The following is an 18446-nucleotide window of genomic DNA, read 5'->3' on the forward strand; positions in this document are numbered from 1 at the left end:
AGTTTAAAAATGTCTATTAGGAGGAAGGATTTCAAATAATGGACGCATTGCGATTTGCTGAAATATTGAGCAATACATTTTAACGCACACACACACACACACATATACACACTCAAACATGTCGATAATTTCAGGTAGTTGACCAAATGAGTTCTACAATAAACAATACTTTTTTTTCTATTATGACCTTAAGACAAAAGGTCAGATAACATTGCTACTTCCCGTTCTCTCCTCTGTCCCCCATCACCACCAATCCTATCCATTCCATTCCTCCTTTCCACCTGAAGGAAGACAAACAGAGCAGGAGAAAAGCACCTGAGAGCCCTCAAGAAACCAGCCTTCTGCATTAAAGGACACGTTTGATTGGCCAAACAGAGATGCTACTAACTAAGTAAAAAAAAAGACCAAACCTTTGGAACTTCCACTGAGGACACTGAACCTTATGCAACACACACCCCTCTCTCTCATTCATCTCATAAACCTTTGTTATGTGTTGCAACTGGGAACATAAAGAAGGAGAAGAAAATGGCGGAGGATAATCTATGTCTTATTCTTTAACCTTGAGGAAATATTCTTGATGCACTTTTCTTTTCCACTGGGAGGTTAACCCGCTATTTACTAGCCTACCTACTAATCTACTACCATGCTGTGCTGAGATGTCATTTTCCTTAGGCCGATGCAGGTGGTATTGAAGTTGCCCCTTCGCACAGCTCTAGGATCAGCTTATACCAAGGTTCCCCAACTAGTGGCCAGCTGGACACATTTGGCCCACAGGTGGTTTTATAATATAATATAATATATGCCATTTAGCAGACGCTTTTATCCAAAGCGACTTACAGTCATGTGTGCATACATTCTACGTATGGGTGGTCCCGGGAATCGAACCCACTACCCTGGCGTTACAAGCGCCATGCTCTACCAACTGAGTTTTCTGAGCAAAAAATAAATATTCATTGTCGGACATATTTGTTTATACAAACACCAGAAAATCAGCTCCCAAGTTATTTTAATTTGGGAAATCTGTTACCAAGTATTTCCACGCACAATTGATAGACCGTGGTCTTATACAAACGTCAGCAAGGTTTGAAATGATGTTTGGGCTTGGTTAATTTGCAGTCTACAAATTAGTTGTAATTATTTTCCAGCCCCAGACCATCCGCTCAACTTGAAGCCTTTGTGTAAAAACACCAAAACTGACCTTAGATCAGTGTCTGAGGGCGAGATCCTACTGGAGCCAGTCAGCCTGAGGAGACAGGTTTTTTCTCTTCCCACCTGTTATGTGAGGGCGGGATGTGGTACTTCCTCTTTCGTTCACTTTAACGTCGTGCGGACAGAAGGAATCCACAAACAAACGCGCCGTCGGCATTCAACACTCTTCAGACATCGCAGATAGATTGCTGCTGGATCCTTTTGTGGAAGTTAACATGAGTTTTAAGCCACATTGTTTGAAACTGATATTTTTATTGGCCTGTGCCGGGCACTGTATGTCTCAGGAAACTGGTAAGAGAGCTTTCCCCTCGTCTAGTTATTGGTGTGGTTTTTGTTCGTTGTGATATTCTTTAATGTGTTTATGGTAGAAATATTGAGTCAGATCCCCTCTCTGATTCCTAAATGAATACGTTTGTGAAATACTTATTGTCTTAAGGTTTGTAAGAACGACACCGATTGCAGGTGATTGCATTCGTTTTGGAACCGGTGTCCCCACCTGCCAGCACCCCCTCCCTCCTTAGATGTCCTTAATTTTGTGGCTAGAATCAAATACTTTCTGTAGAACAAACTTCATGTCAGGGCAGGCTACCGAAATAAAAAATGAATCTAGGTGTGTAATATTAAACATGAAGGGAGTAACGTAAACTCGTACATCGTCTTGGTCCGTACCATTGCCCTTATTTTAGCGCCCCAAAAACGTAATACTTCCAGATGAACCGTAATGTAAATACCATTGTAAAGCACAATTTCTCCCTTTTCCAACAGAATCAATTATATGACCTGAACGCTGCTCTTTTCTGCATAATTCAATCAGGCAATGAGCCCGTCGGATCTTTAAAAAAAATGGCGGGTGGGGAAGCAAAACTAATGCGTGATGGTGAGAAGGAGAGATGTCGCGTGGGACAATTGCTTTTTTTCACTTGATCTGTCCAACTTAACACCTTATTGCCTTAAATGTAAATAAAACACTATAAAGAGTTTATATAATGTGTCATTACATACCTATTTGAAGGTTTGTGTTGAATTTGAATCAGGTTTTTAGGACTGTGCTAAAGTGATCTTTGAAGTAAACAGCGGCTTTGAGAATGATGATCGCAATGATGGTGAAAAAAATGACTAGGTATCTCCCCTTACCCCGTCACTATCCATTTCTTGTTTTTACAGGATGATAGAAGTGCTACAGCTGGTGGAGAGAGATTGTAAGACAGAAATAGTTGCTTTGTGCGTACTGTACGTTACGACATGACACGTCAAGATGTAACGGAGGGTCCGTTTTTTTTCAACTTTTCTCCAATACTATAGATCCATTAACATGTCGATCAACGCTTGAATAGAAACCTAGTTCACACCCCCGATTTTGACGTCACAGTAAGATTCTGTTTCCCTATGCAAAAGTGAACATTTTCTCTGCCTTCCCAATGAAAACTAATTAGAAAATTCAAACATTTTATTGAATGGAGAAGAGATGTTGTATCACAGAACAATGAGATATATTTCACTGGATGTATAACTGTGACTTCTGATTGGCGTTTCCACTCACTACCAAATATGGTGATGAATGGGGTGGCCAATAGTGTGAGAAGATGGAGTAAGATGGATTCTTTTTTTTTTGTTCTGACAACCGCCTTGGAATCCTACTGTTCAATTTGAGAAGGGCGCTCCTCCCTCCCCGCTTTCGCCCGATGACATGACTGGCCTTTGTCCAGTGTAACATGAGTCCCTCATCAATTAGTATGGTCACATGGTGCTTTCAAGACAACTGGGAACTTGGGGGGAAAAAACGTGGTCAAACATGACGGCAGTGATCTTCAAGTCGGAGCTCTAGAAAGATGCCCAAATTTCCCAGTTTCGCGGTTATTTTGAACGGGGCAGTTGCATGCGTCAATCAATGGTTGCGTGCCACGTCATCGGCTGACATTATAGCAATCTGTATGTGGTTAGCTGATATGTAGAATACTTATCCAGGCGTTGTAAGATCTGGCAATGGGTGAGCAACACTCGGGGCAGAGGAACGCGCCCAAAATGTCATCTCACATACTAATGACAGACTTTTGACGGTCAAGATTTAAGAGAAAATGACCACCTGGAGTCTTATTAGTTGACTTCATATAATTTGTCTTTATGTTGGCTCTAGAATTTCAAGTAATAGTTGAAGCATGAACCTGACAGATAATTAAATCACATGTCTATATTGTATTCAAATGGCATACTTTTTAACCCCATTGTCAGAATTCCTTAATAGCCCTGTTCCCACTCGCCTTGTTCCTCTTCTCTTTCTCAGAGCAGATCGATGCTGATGTTATCAACCGAGGCTTCACGGGGACCGAGTCACCGGAAGGAGTGTGGGTCTCCCAGACGGCCCACATGGTCCTGGACAGTCGTCTGACCACGGTGTTCCTCCCCATCGTCTACATCGTGGTGTTTGCTGTGGGGCTCCCCACCAACGCCATGGCCATCTGGGTCTTCCTGTTCAGGACCAAGAAGAAGCACCCTGCCGCCATCTACATGGCCAACCTGGCTCTGTCCGACCTGCTCTTTGTCATCTGGACTCCCCTGAAGATCGCCTACCACTTCAACGGTAACGACTGGATCTATGGTGAGGGGTTGTGTAAAGTCCTGGTGGGCTTCTTCTACGGGAACATGTACTGCTCCATCCTCTTCATCACCTGTCTGAGTGTCCAGCGCTACTGGGCCATCGTCAAACCACTCTCCCAGAATAGGAGAAATAACGAGGTAGCCATCGGCGTCTCTGTCGCAGTCTGGGTGGGGGTCTGGCTGATGACCACCCCTCTCTACCTCTATGACCAGACGGTCACAGTGACCAACCTCAACATCATCACATGCCACGACGTCACCCGACCCAGCCAGAATAGCATGGCCGCAGGCTACTTCCTGACCATGGGAATCCTGGGATTTGTAGTTCCCACCGTGGTGTGCGTGGTGGCCTACATTCTGATGCTCAAGTCCCTGAGGAACTCCATGACAGATGCCAGCATCACTAAGAATCGGCGCAAGGCGGTGGTGCTAATCATCACGGTGTTGGTCATGTTCCTGGTCTGTTTCACCCCCAGTAACATCATGCTGCTGGTGCACTACTCCCTCCTGCTGGCCGGAGGCGTGAACAACGGCTACGGCTTCTACATCTCTACCCTGTGTCTGGCCGCCCTCAACAGCTGCCTGGATCCATTCATCTACTACTTCATCTCAGAGGAGTTCAGGCAGCATGTGAAAAACACCCTGAGATGCCGCAGCGAGAGGACGGTGGAGAGGATGAGGGTCTCGTTCAACGCTCTGAAGTACTCCAAAAAGAGTAGCACCTACACTTCAGACTCTGGGAAAACGCAGAGCAGCTCCTGTTAAGGGGAGGGTGGGGGGTTTGTCATGTGGAGATAGTTGGCTGTACTGATGTTTTTCAAAGAACTGGATGGGTGAAAGGGAATACCGGGTTGATGTCGATTTACCATGTTTCTTTCACCTGACATCTGTTGTCATCAGTATCAATGGAGACGAAGCCTGAGACTACTTCATATATTATGTGCTTATTACATTGCCTTCTCTCATCATACATTTTTTTTTGGTTTTGTGCAGATTTTGTTGGTTTTATGTAGAGGACAAAATTGCTAAGTGTGAAGTGGCATTGTTATTATTCTGTGTTTCTGATCCATTCCCCACATTTAAATAGTCTGATGTCCATTACGTTTGTTCCAGCACAGCAGCTCTCTAAAACTGTAAACGTAGTTCTCAGTGCCATATAGCACTGACCCTTCACTTCTGGTAATGTGCACTGTACTTTATTAAATGAGCCATACTTGACCTAAATCATGCATCGATGATCTTTGTAGCACCTATGCGTCCTTGTAAATGCACATCTGATTGACTCAGGTGACATGTATAAATTGTTTTATTTATTGTTCTTATATAAAAAAAAATATAGTGTATACATTTTTCTTTTTCTGCATGTTGCGATGAAGCATGTCATGTCTTTATTTTTTTATTAAAAAATTAAATTCTACGGCCTTGGTTTTCAGTCAGCCGAGTGGCGTTCAGCATTGGTTCCTTCTGGGGTGAGATTACTTGCATGAACAAATAGAAAGGAGAAGAACTGATCATTATCTGGAATGGGGGGGGTGGGCTGCGCTGCGCTGCGATTTCCATTTTCTTGGAAGGGAGCAGTTTGGGGGTGGGAACTATGTTGCCTGTGCTGCACAGCTCTATTGGTCTGTTTAATAAAGGACTTAAAGGTCCAGTGCTTTTTTGTTGTTGTGATTTTTCATGATTTGCTGCAGAACCCTCATACCCCTACATCCTGCGGCTATGATGCACGGTATAGTTTTGTCCGTGACTTTAGCCTACACCCTGAGATATGTTGCAGAAATGGCACTCTTCAACTTGGTTGACTCAAATCCTATTTAATCAGAATAAAGAAAGGGTGGAATGGGTTTACTTCAATGTGGAAAAATTACACATCTAAAAAGAATTGCCTCAAGTGACATAGTCTAGGCATACATGAAATGGTGAATACTTTGTTTATGCAGCAATGCCCAGGAGAACCAATACCAGATCGGCATAGTTCTGATTTATATAGAAATGGGTAACCTGGGATGGTTGTAACCCTTCACCGTTTCTCAGCGATCGTTTATGGTAGTGTATTCAGAACTCGTTACAAACAACCTACATCTGTCCTTTACAAATTGGTGTGGTCATAGATGTAAATACAACTGCAAATGCATGGTGTCTTAAATACAAGGAGTGACGTGATACAACTAAACCAGACCAATGGGGTGAATTGTAACAGAATTTAAAAGTGCAAATGTGTCTTAAATTGTAAACCAGACCAGTAACATAATTTAAAAGTGCAAATGCATGGTGTCTTAAATACAATGGTGATCTTAAATACAGAATTTAAAAGTGCAAATGCATGGTGTCTTAAATACAATGAGTGACGTGATACAACTAAACCAGACCAATGGGGTGAATTGTAACATAATTTAAAAGTGCAAATGCATGGTGACATGGAGTGACGTGATACAACTAAACCAGACCAATGGGGTGAATTGTATTGCAAAATGTCTTAAATTTGAGGCCAATGGGGTGAAGTAACATAATTTAAAAGTGCAAATGCATGGTGTCTTAAATACAATGAGTGAGTGATTAAACCAGACCAATGGGGTTTGTTTGCAAATGCATGGTGAAATAATGACATGATACAACTAAACCAGACCATAGTTCACATATGACATGCAACTAAATGGCTTTTCTCAGTTTACTTTTGTTTGGCAAACAGCTAAAGTTCTCAACCAAACAGCAAGACTAAACTAAACACCTGAACCTGTGTGTTTGCGTGCGTGGCTGTGTGTGACAATGCTGGACATGTTCACTAAATCAAAGAGTCACAGTTGTGACAGTGGTATGTATGGCTGTCCTGGGGTACAGGCTTGGTGGGCCCATAATTTGATTTCCCAGCAACACCCAGACCTCCTTGGACTCGTGCACACAATGCAGAAGTGTTCTTCATTGGAAGAATCTGAATTTTCTGGTTCAATCTGCTTTGTTTTGGCTTTTTTCTTAGGCAGGACAGTTTTTTTATGTGTTTCAGTGTGGTTTGTCTTGACTTGCTTCTTTCCCGGAGTTTTTTTAGGCAATTACAACTTGTGCCTTCTGAGCGCTTGGCCTTTTATGCTCTTCCTCCAGTGCCTGCTTGACGGTTGTGTCCATCAAAAATCACAGTTTTTCTCCTCTTCCTACCACTTGTTGCAATTTTCTTGGTCCCTGCTTTTGAGAAGGGGTGTAAGATCAACTGGGTTGAAATCAAAAGAGTCATCTTTGCAGAATCTGTACAGCGTCACGTAACATATGCGCTACAATTTTGCAACTGACCTGATTGCCCCCCCCCCGCTCTGCTTTTGACGCTTTGTCCAAAGTGTGGAGAGGTCTGTCTTTCTTTTCCATTATCCAGGAATGCTGAAAGTAAAATAAAACGTACCAAAAACATTCAGTTTTCTCACAAGTTGTTACAACTAACCCTGACCCTTGCAGCCATTAGATAGCTTAAATGTTTTTAATCTAAATGTTATCTTTAGCTAATTTGAATCAAATATATCTACCCAGACTGGTTATAATCCTGATATAAGTTTGGTTAACAGAACTAAAAAGCAGTTTATATGCCATCACGAAAACACATTTACCTCGAAATCAGATTTCTGTCAATATAATCTGCAGTTTATCACAGAGACTTACTTTTTCACATGAGGCTTCAATACTAAACTGAGCACGTGAACAGTATGATTCTACCTCGCTCCCGATTGGAGTAATTGCAAGTGTTACAACCATCCCCGGTCTCCCCTATACATCCCTATTAGATTTACATTGAATAAACTGCGATTAGTCTGCGATCCTTAGATATGACCAAACAGGTAAGAGTCGTGTAAAGTATCGCTCTACTCAGCTACGTGATTACCTTCCCTGTTTAGACTCGAGATGTTGTCAACGCCAAAGGAAACTACTTGTATGCTTAGTGAAGGACTATAGATTTGTAAGCAGCATACAAATATGGTGTTTCATACATTGTAATCTTTCCTATTGGTTTACTGATTCCTAATAAAAGCACTATGCTCGAGGTAGGTGGAAACTCACAGACACTCGAAACCATGTGACGTGCGTGCAGAGAGAGGGCGCACAGTGTTTGATTCCGTCAGTCTCTAGTGGTTATTAGGGTGTGTCCTGTTTAGGGCAGAGAGAGAGAGAGTTAGCGAAAGAAAGGTATATTGGACATCGGAGTGAAGTTAACAACCAGTTCCATCGCGGTAGGACTAGATACACAGACCATTCATTCTGTACAAAGTTAACGGAGAATGGCCTCCTCTCGGATACTTTTCTGTTTATTGTTGCTCGGTTGCGCGTGTGCAACAAATCCGTCTCAAGGTAAGATTTACCTTTTGTAAAGTATCTATCTCGTGTCTTTTTTCAGTAGACCTGTAAAAACCTTGTGTTTTAACTTGGCGTACTCGTCGGTTCCAACCTGTGGTTAACCTCCTTTTTTCAGAGTATCATCAGTTCTTTATTCAAATGTTTTCTCGTGTGCCCGGAATCTGTATAGTTTGTTTTTACCGGTTTAGTATGGGTCGCCTAGAGATGGAACGACCCTATCTATATATTTGAGATCTTAAGAAGACTGCGAAAATCGACTTATTGCCTTATCATGTTTGACATTTAAGTACTTGTTTTTTTGTTGTTGACAATATAGAATCTCTGTCATTCAAATCATTGCGTAACTTAATGATTTGTGTATGTTGTTTAGCCATGCTTTTTTTTTTTCTTCTTACAGTAACGTATTGTATGTTGGGGCTCACCCGTTCACCAAAACCGTTCAACATTATAGGTCTTTGTCAGTGATGTTTCTCTCCTGTGCTTCATCAAAAGGTAAAGGACGAGGGTTCATCGGGGTGGTTGACCCTCAGGATGCCGACCGTGTTACAGTGTCCAAGGCGACCGCAGACACGCTACGGAGCAGTCTGACCACGGTGTTCCTCCCCATCGTCTACATCGTGGTGTTTGTTGTGGGGCTCCCCACCAACGCCATGGCCATCTGGGTCTTCCTGTTCAGGACCAAGAAGAAGCACCCTTCCGCCATCTACATGGCCAACCTGGCTCTGTCCGACCTGCTCTTTGTCATCTGGACTCCCCTGAAGATCGCCTACCACCTCAACGGCAACGACTGGATCTATGGTGAGGGGTTGTGTAAAGTCCTGGTGGGCTTCTTCTACGGGAACATGTACTGCTCCATCCTCTTCATCACCTGTCTGAGTGTCCAGCGCTACTGGGGTGTGGCCCATCCTCTATCTCAGCAGAGGAAGAACAACAAAGTGGCGGTCGCTGTCTCCGTCTCTATCTGGGCCTTCATCTGGCTCACCACCACCCCTCTGTACCTGTACAACCACACGGCCAAGCTCAAGGACCCCAACATCACCACCTGCCATGACGTCAACATCATCCATGATCTGGAGGACCCCTTCCCTGACGTAGCGCTCCCCTACTTCTACTTCGTCCTCATGGCCGGCATCGTGTTCCTGGTCCCCTCGCTGGTAATCATCACGGCCTACATCCTCCTCCTGAGCGCTCTCGGGAACGCCATGACAGACGGGAGCGCCGGGAAGAACCGCCGGAAAGCCGTGGTGCTGATCGTGACCGTGCTGGTCACCTTCCTGGTGTGTTTCATCCCCAGTAACATCATGCTGGTCGTCCACTACTCCCTCCTCAAAGACGGGGTGGTCAACAACGGCTACGGCTTCTACATCACCACTCTGTGTCTGGCCAGCCTCAACTGCTGCCTGGATCCCTTCATCTACTACTTTGTGTCGGAGGACTTCAGGGACCATGTGAAGAACACACTGCTGTGTAGGAGCAGCAGGACGGTGGAGAGGATGAGGGTCTCCTTCAGCTCCATGAAGTACTCCAGGAAGAGCAAGGCCTACATGTCTGAGTCTGGGAACACACAGAGCAGTACCTGCTAGTAATGGATGACTTTGGACAGACACTGGCAGAGGGTCGTTGAAAAGACGATTCCTCTCTTGTATGAATGTGGACTGTGATGCACTGGAACTGACTACGCGCCTTGTAAAAATGTAGAGACCTAAAAAGGGTCTCTCCTGTAACTGTTGTGAAATAGAATAATTTACAAGAAAGGGATCATGATTGTGTGTTATTGTGTGGGACAGACTGTGCGTTCTCACAGGACCAGGACATGGAGTCCAGAAGAGGAGAAAATGGGTCTCGGCACAGTAAGCGAACCACCCAAAAGAGGAACTCTATTACTTATCTGTCTAACAGTGTGTCCGGAAGAGTTTTAGTAAGTTTTAAGTTAGGACTTTGGCCAACGCTGAGTCACCTTACACAGACTACTAGTGAAAATGGCTGAATATATGCATATATATCCTGGACTTGTTACTCCTTTTGTGATTTTCATATGAATGACGTTAGAGGGCAAATGTGAAAGATGTAAATATCTAGTTAGATATTGTCTTAATGTGACGATCAAGAGGTCAAACAACGATTCATATCGGACATGTTATTGCCTAGCACATGGGAAACAACATGTCTGATGAAATCCCCAGTTAGAGACTTTTACATTGTGCTAAAGTTAAATGTCATGCAGTTAGGTGTAAAGTATTGAGTACTATGGTGATAAATTACCCATATTTTAGAGGGGCAGTGGTGGGGCCAAACTGTCTTTAAGTCTATAATCTACATGTGTTCTATGCCTTTCATACCGTGTATTTGCCTCAGTGAGATCATATAGGCTGTAGGCCAGACATATTAACACTGTGCATTTTTACTTTTTGCCATTTGTTTTAAGCCATTCAAAGTTGTTTTTAAGTTTGTTTGTTTTGTTTCTTAAATAAACGTTTGACCTACAATAAACTCACGGTGTTAGCTAGTTTCTATAGTTCTTGTTCTTTTAATGTGTAACTTTGCCTCTGTTGCGTAATCCTTACCACATTCCATTGCCCTGGTGCTCATGAAAGTAGGTAGACTGACTCACTCCTCTCACATGGTGGAAAATGACGTTACAACGAGTCATTGTCTGTGATTCTGGTCTTCATTCACAGGTTGGAATTTGTGAAATGTGTCCTGGTGACTTTGTCTGACTATTTTGAGGACAGGTGTTTCTGTGGACCAGTTAACAGCACCCCCCCCCAATGAAGGTCAATGCAACAGCACAACTGTGAAACTACAGGGATTTTTCAGGTTCTCATCTATTACAAAGTCTTTCTGTCTCAGTCATTCGGAGGTTGTCTAGGCTGGGGAGGGTTTCAGAGCGAGATGGGACATGCTTCCATGGTGTCAGAGATTTTCCCCACAGATAACTGGTCTCGAGGAGCCTCTTGAGGGCAGGCAGGAACAACCTCTGATTACTGGTTCGCTGCGATACACTCCTCACTTCCCCTTAATAGGTAGATATATTTTCTGAGTGTTGGAGAGAGGAGTATTTTGATGGAGGATATTTCAATTATAGAGTAAACTTTGCAACGTTGCGCTGTGGAAACAGGTCTTGCATTGTAGAGTTTGCGTAAACTAAATGTAGTCTACTGGAAAATATAAGGAGCGAGGGAGATGACCATGTTCAGCCCACCCAGTTCACTCCCTAGCTCTGTGTTTATACAGACACCCTAATCTGTCCTGGTATAACTAGACACTACAATATACACTCTTCATAGCTTAAATTCTTTAGGGATCTGTGTGTCAGAATGCTGCGTGATATTGCGGACTACGAGGTGCAGAAGGTACAGAAGGGATGTTTCTGCAGGGATGACCGGAGACAGCCAATTGGCACTTGCCCCACGAGCATGCTTGGTGGGTGAACACCAGCCCAGCCGTAATCCTAAAGGGCCGCTAGTGTGGCGATCAACCAACTCCCTCACATCTGACTCCAGTGACCAATCCGGAGCCGGAGAGTCTTGTCCACCCTCCCACCCTGCATCCCCGAAGGAAATGCAGGAGAGGACTACGTAGGAAGACGGCAACACCTGAACTCCCCGCAACATACGCAGAGCAAGAATCGGTAATTAACTTGTCCACTGCCACATGTGCATCTGCCCTAGGTAAGGGACTATCATTTGTCTGAACATCACAGGCCAATGACTTTGATACAGTTGTAGACGTTTAAAAGTTTTCCCACCGTTTTTGAGATTGACCCAGTTTTTTTTGTAATGGGGTTTCTCCCTATGCACCTGCCAATGTTAATCCATTGCACTATAAACTATAGACCCACTTTATGAGGAAAAGCAGATTTTTACCAAAAAGAACAAGGTATTCTACAATATGTCCAAAGCAGAGAAAGAATCTCTTGTGGAACTCATAAATGACTCCAGTATCGTTATCAAACCTGCCAACGAAGGAGGTGCGGTGGGGATACAAAATGCAGCAGACCATGAAAAGGTCATTCTGAGACAACTCCGTGATGAGGAATTTGACTAAAGACTCTCTAAGGACCCTACGAATCAATTCAAGTCTCTGATCCATGGTAAATTGTCTGTATTATTTTTGAATGGAGTGGAAACGACAAAGACAGAATATGAAAGTTGACTGCCCAACCACACCTGTCATATACGCTCTCTCCAAAATTCACAACAGCATGACACCACCTATACCAGGCAGGCCCATTGTGAGTAGTAACGGATCTCTGACAGACAATATCTCTACCTTTTGTAGACCATCTTGTGAAACCCTGGGGCCAACTCCCTCCCCACGTATACTAGAGACTTGATTTGATTCATCTTTTGAAATCTGTGGACCGTATAGCTGAAAATTCTATTCTGTGTACTTTTGATGTTACCGGTCTATATACTAACATCGCTCACCAGGGCGTCCTAGAGGCCCTCGTGTTCTACCTCATTGAACGTCCCTTAACGCTCTACCCAGCATCAACTGCATTGTGGACTTGGCTGAACTGGTACTAACCTCCAACTAGTTTCTCTTCAGAGGAGACTTCTTCCTCCAGACGAAAGGGACAGCGATGGGGAGCACTATGGCTCCTAATTATGCTAGCCTATATCTAGGAATTTTTGAAAAACAGGCCGTGCTGAATCTAAACCTTAACCCTTTTCTCTCCGATATTCTCCTAATTCTGAGATCTTTGGATGCCATTTTCGTGATCTATACAGGGACCCAGGGAGAACTTTTGGAATTCCATGCCTATCTAAATACTAGGAATGAACACCTTCGTTTCACCATTAACTATGACCTATCACAAAACAGTTGTCTTGATGTGATGGTTATGGAGGATAAAACCTCCCTCTCTTACAGATCTCTATCGGAAACCTACGGACAGGAATACCTTCCTTAGAGGTGACAGCTTTCATCCACGTCCACTTATTAAAAGTCAATTCAGTCGCATCAGAAGAATATGCAGCTCTGATGCTTCTTACCAAGTGCAACATAGCTTCAACGTGTAAATCATCTAGGAAGATGTCGGCATCGAGTAATTGTCTCTGGTCTCACAACTCAATCGCTGGTTGAAAACTGTTTTCTGCCCATCCCAAAAGATAGAATTTGTAGATAATTGGCTCTCCTTCTGGGATTCACCCACAAACAGGACCAAGCCTGGTCTGCTGAGGAGTGACGGACTCCATCCTAGCTGGAGGGGTTCTCTCATCTTATCTACTAACATAGACAGAGCTCTAACTCCTCTAGCTCCACAATGAAATAGGGTGCAGGCCAGACAGCAGGCAGACTTTCAAGCTACTGTCTACAGGCCTCCTGGGCCATATACAGCGTTCCTCATTGAGTTCCCTGAATTCCTATCGGACCTTGTAGTCATAGCAGATAATATTCTAATTTTTGGTGACTTTAATATTCACATGGAAAATTCCACAGACCCACTCCAAAAGGCTTTCGGAGCCATCATCGACTCAGTGGGTTTTGTCCAACATGTCTCTGGACCTACTCACTGTCACAGTCATACTCTGGACCTAGTTTTGTCCCATGGAATAAATGTTGTGGATCTTAATGTTTTTCCTCATACCACCATTTTATTACGTTTGCAATTGCAACAAATAATCTGCTCAGACACCAACCAAGGAGCATCAAAAGTCGTGCTATAAATTCACAGACAACACAAAGATTCCTTGATGCCCTTCCAGACTCTCTCTGCCTACCCAAGGATGTCAGAGGACAAAAATCAGTTAACCACCTAACTGAGGAACTCAATTTAACCTTGCGCAATACCCTATAAACGAAAAACGTTTCTCATAAGAAACTAGCTCCCTGGTATACAGAAAATACCCGAGCTCTGAAAATTCCAGAAAATTGGAACGGAAATGGCGCCACACCAAACTGGAAGTCTTCCGACTAGCTTGGAAAGACAGTACTGTGCAGTATCGAAGAGCCCTCACTGCTGCTCAATCATCCTATTTTTCCAACTTAATTGAGGAAAATAAGAACAATCCAAAATGTATTTTTGATACTGTCACAAAGCTACTAAAAAGCAGCAGTAATAAATTCATGATCTTCGTTGAGGAAAATATAATTATTATTAGAAAGCAAATTACGGACTCCTCTTTAAATCTGCGTATTCCTTCAACGCTCAGTTGTCCTGAGTCTGCACAACTCTGCCAGGACCTAGGATCAAGAGAGACACTCAAGTGTTTTAGTACTATATCTCTTGACACAATGATGAAAATAATCACGGCCTCTCAAACTTCAAGCTGCATACTGGACCTTATTTCAACTAAACTACTGAAAGAGCTGCTTCCTGTGCTTGGCCCTCCTATGTTGAACATAATAAATGTCTCTATCCACAGGATGTGTACCAAACTCACTCAAATTGGCAGTAATAAAGCCTCTCTTGAAAAAGCCAAACCTTCACCCAGAAAACATAAACTATCAGCCTATATCAAATATTCCATACCTCTCAAAAATGTTCCTTCCTGAAGACAAACAATGTATACAAAATGCTTCAGTCTGGTTTTAGACCCCATCATAGCACTGAGACTGAACTTGTGAAGGTGGTAAATGACCTTTTAATGGCATCACACCGAGGCTCTGCATCTGTCCTCGTGCTCCTAGACCTTAGTGCTGCTTTTGATACCATCGATCACCACATTTCTTTGGAGAGATTGGAAACCCAAATTGGTCTACACGGACAAGTTCTGGCCTGGTTTAGATCTTATCTGTCGGAAAGATATCAGTTTGTCTCTGTGAATGGCTTGTCCTCTGACAAATCAACTGTAAACGTTGGTGTTCCTCAAGGTTCCGTTTTAGGACCACTATTGTTTTCACCATATATTTTACCACTTGGGGATGTCATTCGAAAACGTAATGTTAACTTTCACTGCTATGCGGATGACACACTGCTGTACATTTCAATGAAACATGGTGAAGTCCCAGAATTGCCCTCGCCAGAAGCCTGTGTTTCAGACATAAGGAAGTGGATGGCTGCAAACTTTCTACTTTTTGTTTTACCCCTTTTTCTCCCCAATTTCGCGGTATCGGAATTGTTAGTAGCTACTATCTTGTCTCATTGCTACAACTCCCGTACGGGCTCGGGAGAGACGAAGGTTGAAAGTCATGCATCCTCTGATACACAACCCAACCAAGCCGCACTGCTTCTTAACACAGCGCGCATCCAACCTGGAAGCCAGCCGCACCAATGTGTCAGAAACACTGTGCACCTGGCAACCTTGGTTAGTGCGCATTGCGCCCGGCCCACCACAGGAGTCACTGGTGCATGATGAGACAAGGATATCCTTACCGGCCAAACCCTCCCTGATGACGCTAGGCCAATTGTGCGTCGCCCCACGGACAGAGCCTGGGCGCGAACCCAGAGTCTCTGGTGGCACAGCAGTACAGTGCCCTTAACCACTGTGCCACCCGGGATGCCCTAAACTTCCTACTTTTAAACTCGGACAAAACAGAGATGCTTGTTCTAGGTCCCAAGAAACAAAGAGATCTTCTGTTGAATCTGACAATTAATCGTAAATGTACAGTCGTCTCAAATAAAACTGTGAAGGACCTCGGCGTTACTCTGGACCCTGATCTCTTTTTTGACAAACATATCAAGACTTTTTTCCATCTACGTAACATTGCAAAAATCATTAACTTTCTGTCCAAAAATGATGCAGAAAATGTATCCATGCTTTTGTTACTTCTGGGTTAGACTACTGCAATGCTCTACTACTTCCGGCTACCCGGATACAGAACTAACTAGAATCCTGACTAGAACCAAACAATTTGATCATATTACTTCAGTGCTAGCCTCCCTACACTGACTTCCTGTCAAGGCAAGGGCTGATTTCAAGGTTTTACTGCTAACCTACAAAGCATTACATGGGCTTGCTCCTACCTATCACTCTGATTTGGTCCTGCCGTACATACCTACACGTACGCAGGCCTCCTAATTGTCCCTAGAATTTCTAAGCAAACAGCTGGAGGCAGGGGTTTCTCCTATAGAGCTCCATTTTCATGGAATGGTCTGCCTACCCATGTGAGAGACACAAACTCGGTCTCAACCTTTAAGTCTTTACTGAAGACTCATCTCTTCAGTGGGTCATATGATTGAGTGTAGTCTGGCCCAGGAGTGTGAAGGTGAACGGAAAGGCTCTGGAGCAACTAACCGCCCTTGCTGTCTCTGCCTGGCCGGTGGTTCCCCTCTTTCCACTGGGATTCTCTGCCTCTAACCCTATTACAGGGTCTGAGTCACTGGCTTACTGGTGCTCTTTCATGTCGTCCCTAGGAGGGGTGCGTCACTTGAGTGGGTTGAGTCACTAATGTGATCTTCCTGTCTGGGTTGGCGCCCCCCCCCCTTGGGTTGTGCCGTGGCGGAGATATTTGTGGGCTATACTCGGCCTTGTCTCAGGATGGTAAGTTGATGGTTGAAGATATCCCTCTAGTGGTGTGGGGGCTGTGCATTGGCAAAGTGGGTGGGGTTATATCCTTCCTGTTTGGCCCTGTCCGGGGGTATCATCGGATGGGGCCACAGTGTCTCCTGACCCCTCCTGTCTCAGCCTCAAGTATTTATGCTGCAGTAGTTTGTGTCGGGGGGCTAGGATCAGTTTGCTAAATCTGGAGTACTACTCTTGTCTTATCCGGTGTCCTGTGTGAATTTAAGTATGCTCTCTCTAATTATCTCTTTCTCTATTTCTTTCTCTCTCTTGGAGGACCTGAGCCCTAGGACCATGCCTCAGGACTACCTGGCATGATGACTCCTTGCTGTCCCCAGTCCACCTGGCCGTGCTGCTTCTCCAGTTTCAACTGTTCTGCCTGCAGATATGGAATCCTGGCCTGTTCACCAGATGTGCTACCTGTCCCAGACCTATTATTTGACCATGCTGGTAATTTATGAACATTTGAACATCTTGGCCACGTTCTGTTATAATCTCCACCTGGCACAGCCAGAAGAGGACTGGCCACCCCTCATAGCCTGGTTCCTCTCTAGGTGTCTTCCTAGATTTTGGCCTTTCTAGGGAGTTTTTCTTCGCCAACGTGCTTCAACACCTGCATTGCTTGCTGTTTGGGGTTTTAGGCTGGGTTTCTGTACAGCATTTTGAGATATCAGCTGATATACGAAGGGCTAGAAAAGAAATATGATTTGATTTGATCTTACCAGAAACAGACCACAGACCTTACACAAAGGTTTAAGGAAAGGGGGCACAAAGACAATTGGGTAAAACATGCCAATCATCGTTTTGAAGGACTAACACAGTTGGAAGGCTTTCAACCAAAAGTTAAAGAAAAAGCAGAACATGTCCCCTGTTGGGGAAGGCATTTAAGGAAGCACTGGTACAATATTGATACTGACCTACAATTGAAACTCGTCTTTTTTTGTATTTTCACCCCTTTTCTCTCCCCAATTGGTAGTTAGTCTTGTCTCATCGCTGCAACTCCCGTACGGACCCGGGAGAGGCGAAGTGTCATGCAGGTGAAAGAGGACCCAAAAGCGACTTGGCGAAAACAGAGTCTTTAATCCAGTAAAGTAAATACAATCAAAAAACACAACTTTCACTCGAAATGACGAGGACAAACTGGAGACTCGATCTTGAACAGCAGGTGAACAGCAGGTTGCCTCGGGAAGGCACTTGAACCAAACAGACTCAGACACCTGCTCACCACGCAGCATCTGAGGAAAACACGACACGACAGGGCGATACACAAACACAGCACGGTGAATTCTAGACAAGGAACCGACAGGGCAGAAACGAATAACAAGGAGAGAAATAGGGACTCCAATCAGGGAAAAGGATCGGGAACAGGTGTGGGAAGACTAAATGATTGATTAGGGGAATAGGAACAGCTGGGAGCAGGAACGGAACGACAGAGAGAAGAGAGAGCGGGAGAGTGAGAGAGGGAGGGGGAGAGAGAGGGATAGAAAGAGGGAAAGAACCTAACAAGACCAGCAGAGGGAAACGAACAGAAGGAGAAGAACAGGGACAAGGCATGATAATCAATGACAAAACATGACAGTACCCCCCACTCACCGAGCGCCTCCTGGCGCACTCGAGAGGAATCCTGGCGGCAACGGAGGAAATCATCAATGAGTGAACGGTCCAGCACGTCCCGAGACGGAACCCAACTCCTCTCCTCAGGACCGTAACCCTCCCAATCCACTAAGTATTGGTGACCCCGTCCCCGAGAACGCATGTCCATGATCTTATGTACCTTGTAAATAGGTGCGCTCTCGACAAGGACGGGAGGGGGGAGGGAAGACGAACGGGAGTGCGAAGAAAGGGCTTGACACAGGAGAC

The 18446-nt window shown here is 44.3% G+C and overlaps 2 protein-coding genes across 3 annotated transcripts; both read left to right on the top strand.

Annotated features, from left to right (window-relative positions):
- Positions 1 to 1219: 1219 nt before the first annotated feature.
- On the top strand, positions 1220 to 5221 carry LOC124007145 (proteinase-activated receptor 2-like). Of its 2 annotated transcripts, none has more exons than XM_046317479.1 (2): positions 1220 to 1500; positions 3496 to 5221. In XM_046317479.1, the coding sequence occupies exon 2, from the start codon at positions 3574 to 3576 to the stop codon at positions 4567 to 4569; it is 996 nt and encodes a 331-aa protein (XP_046173435.1). In that variant the 5' UTR covers positions 1220 to 1500; positions 3496 to 3573; the 3' UTR covers positions 4570 to 5221. The 2 variants fall into 2 exon arrangements, with proteins under 2 accessions (XP_046173435.1, XP_046173434.1); XM_046317478.1 differs by having other exon boundaries at positions 1226 to 1500; positions 3491 to 5221.
- Positions 5222 to 7814: 2593 nt separating this feature from the next.
- Positions 7815 to 10626, top strand: LOC124007004 (proteinase-activated receptor 2-like). The gene is made up of 2 exons (XM_046317237.1): positions 7815 to 8130; positions 8629 to 10626. Exons 1-2 carry the CDS (start codon positions 8061 to 8063, stop codon positions 9717 to 9719), a joined length of 1161 nt encoding a protein of 386 aa, XP_046173193.1. The 5' UTR covers positions 7815 to 8060; the 3' UTR covers positions 9720 to 10626.
- The last annotated feature ends 7820 nt before the right edge of the window (positions 10627 to 18446 follow it).

The sequence above is a fragment of the Oncorhynchus gorbuscha genome, linkage group LG20, assembly GCF_021184085.1.
Source record: "Oncorhynchus gorbuscha isolate QuinsamMale2020 ecotype Even-year linkage group LG20, OgorEven_v1.0, whole genome shotgun sequence".
Classification (NCBI taxonomy): Eukaryota; Metazoa; Chordata; class Actinopteri; order Salmoniformes; family Salmonidae; genus Oncorhynchus; species Oncorhynchus gorbuscha.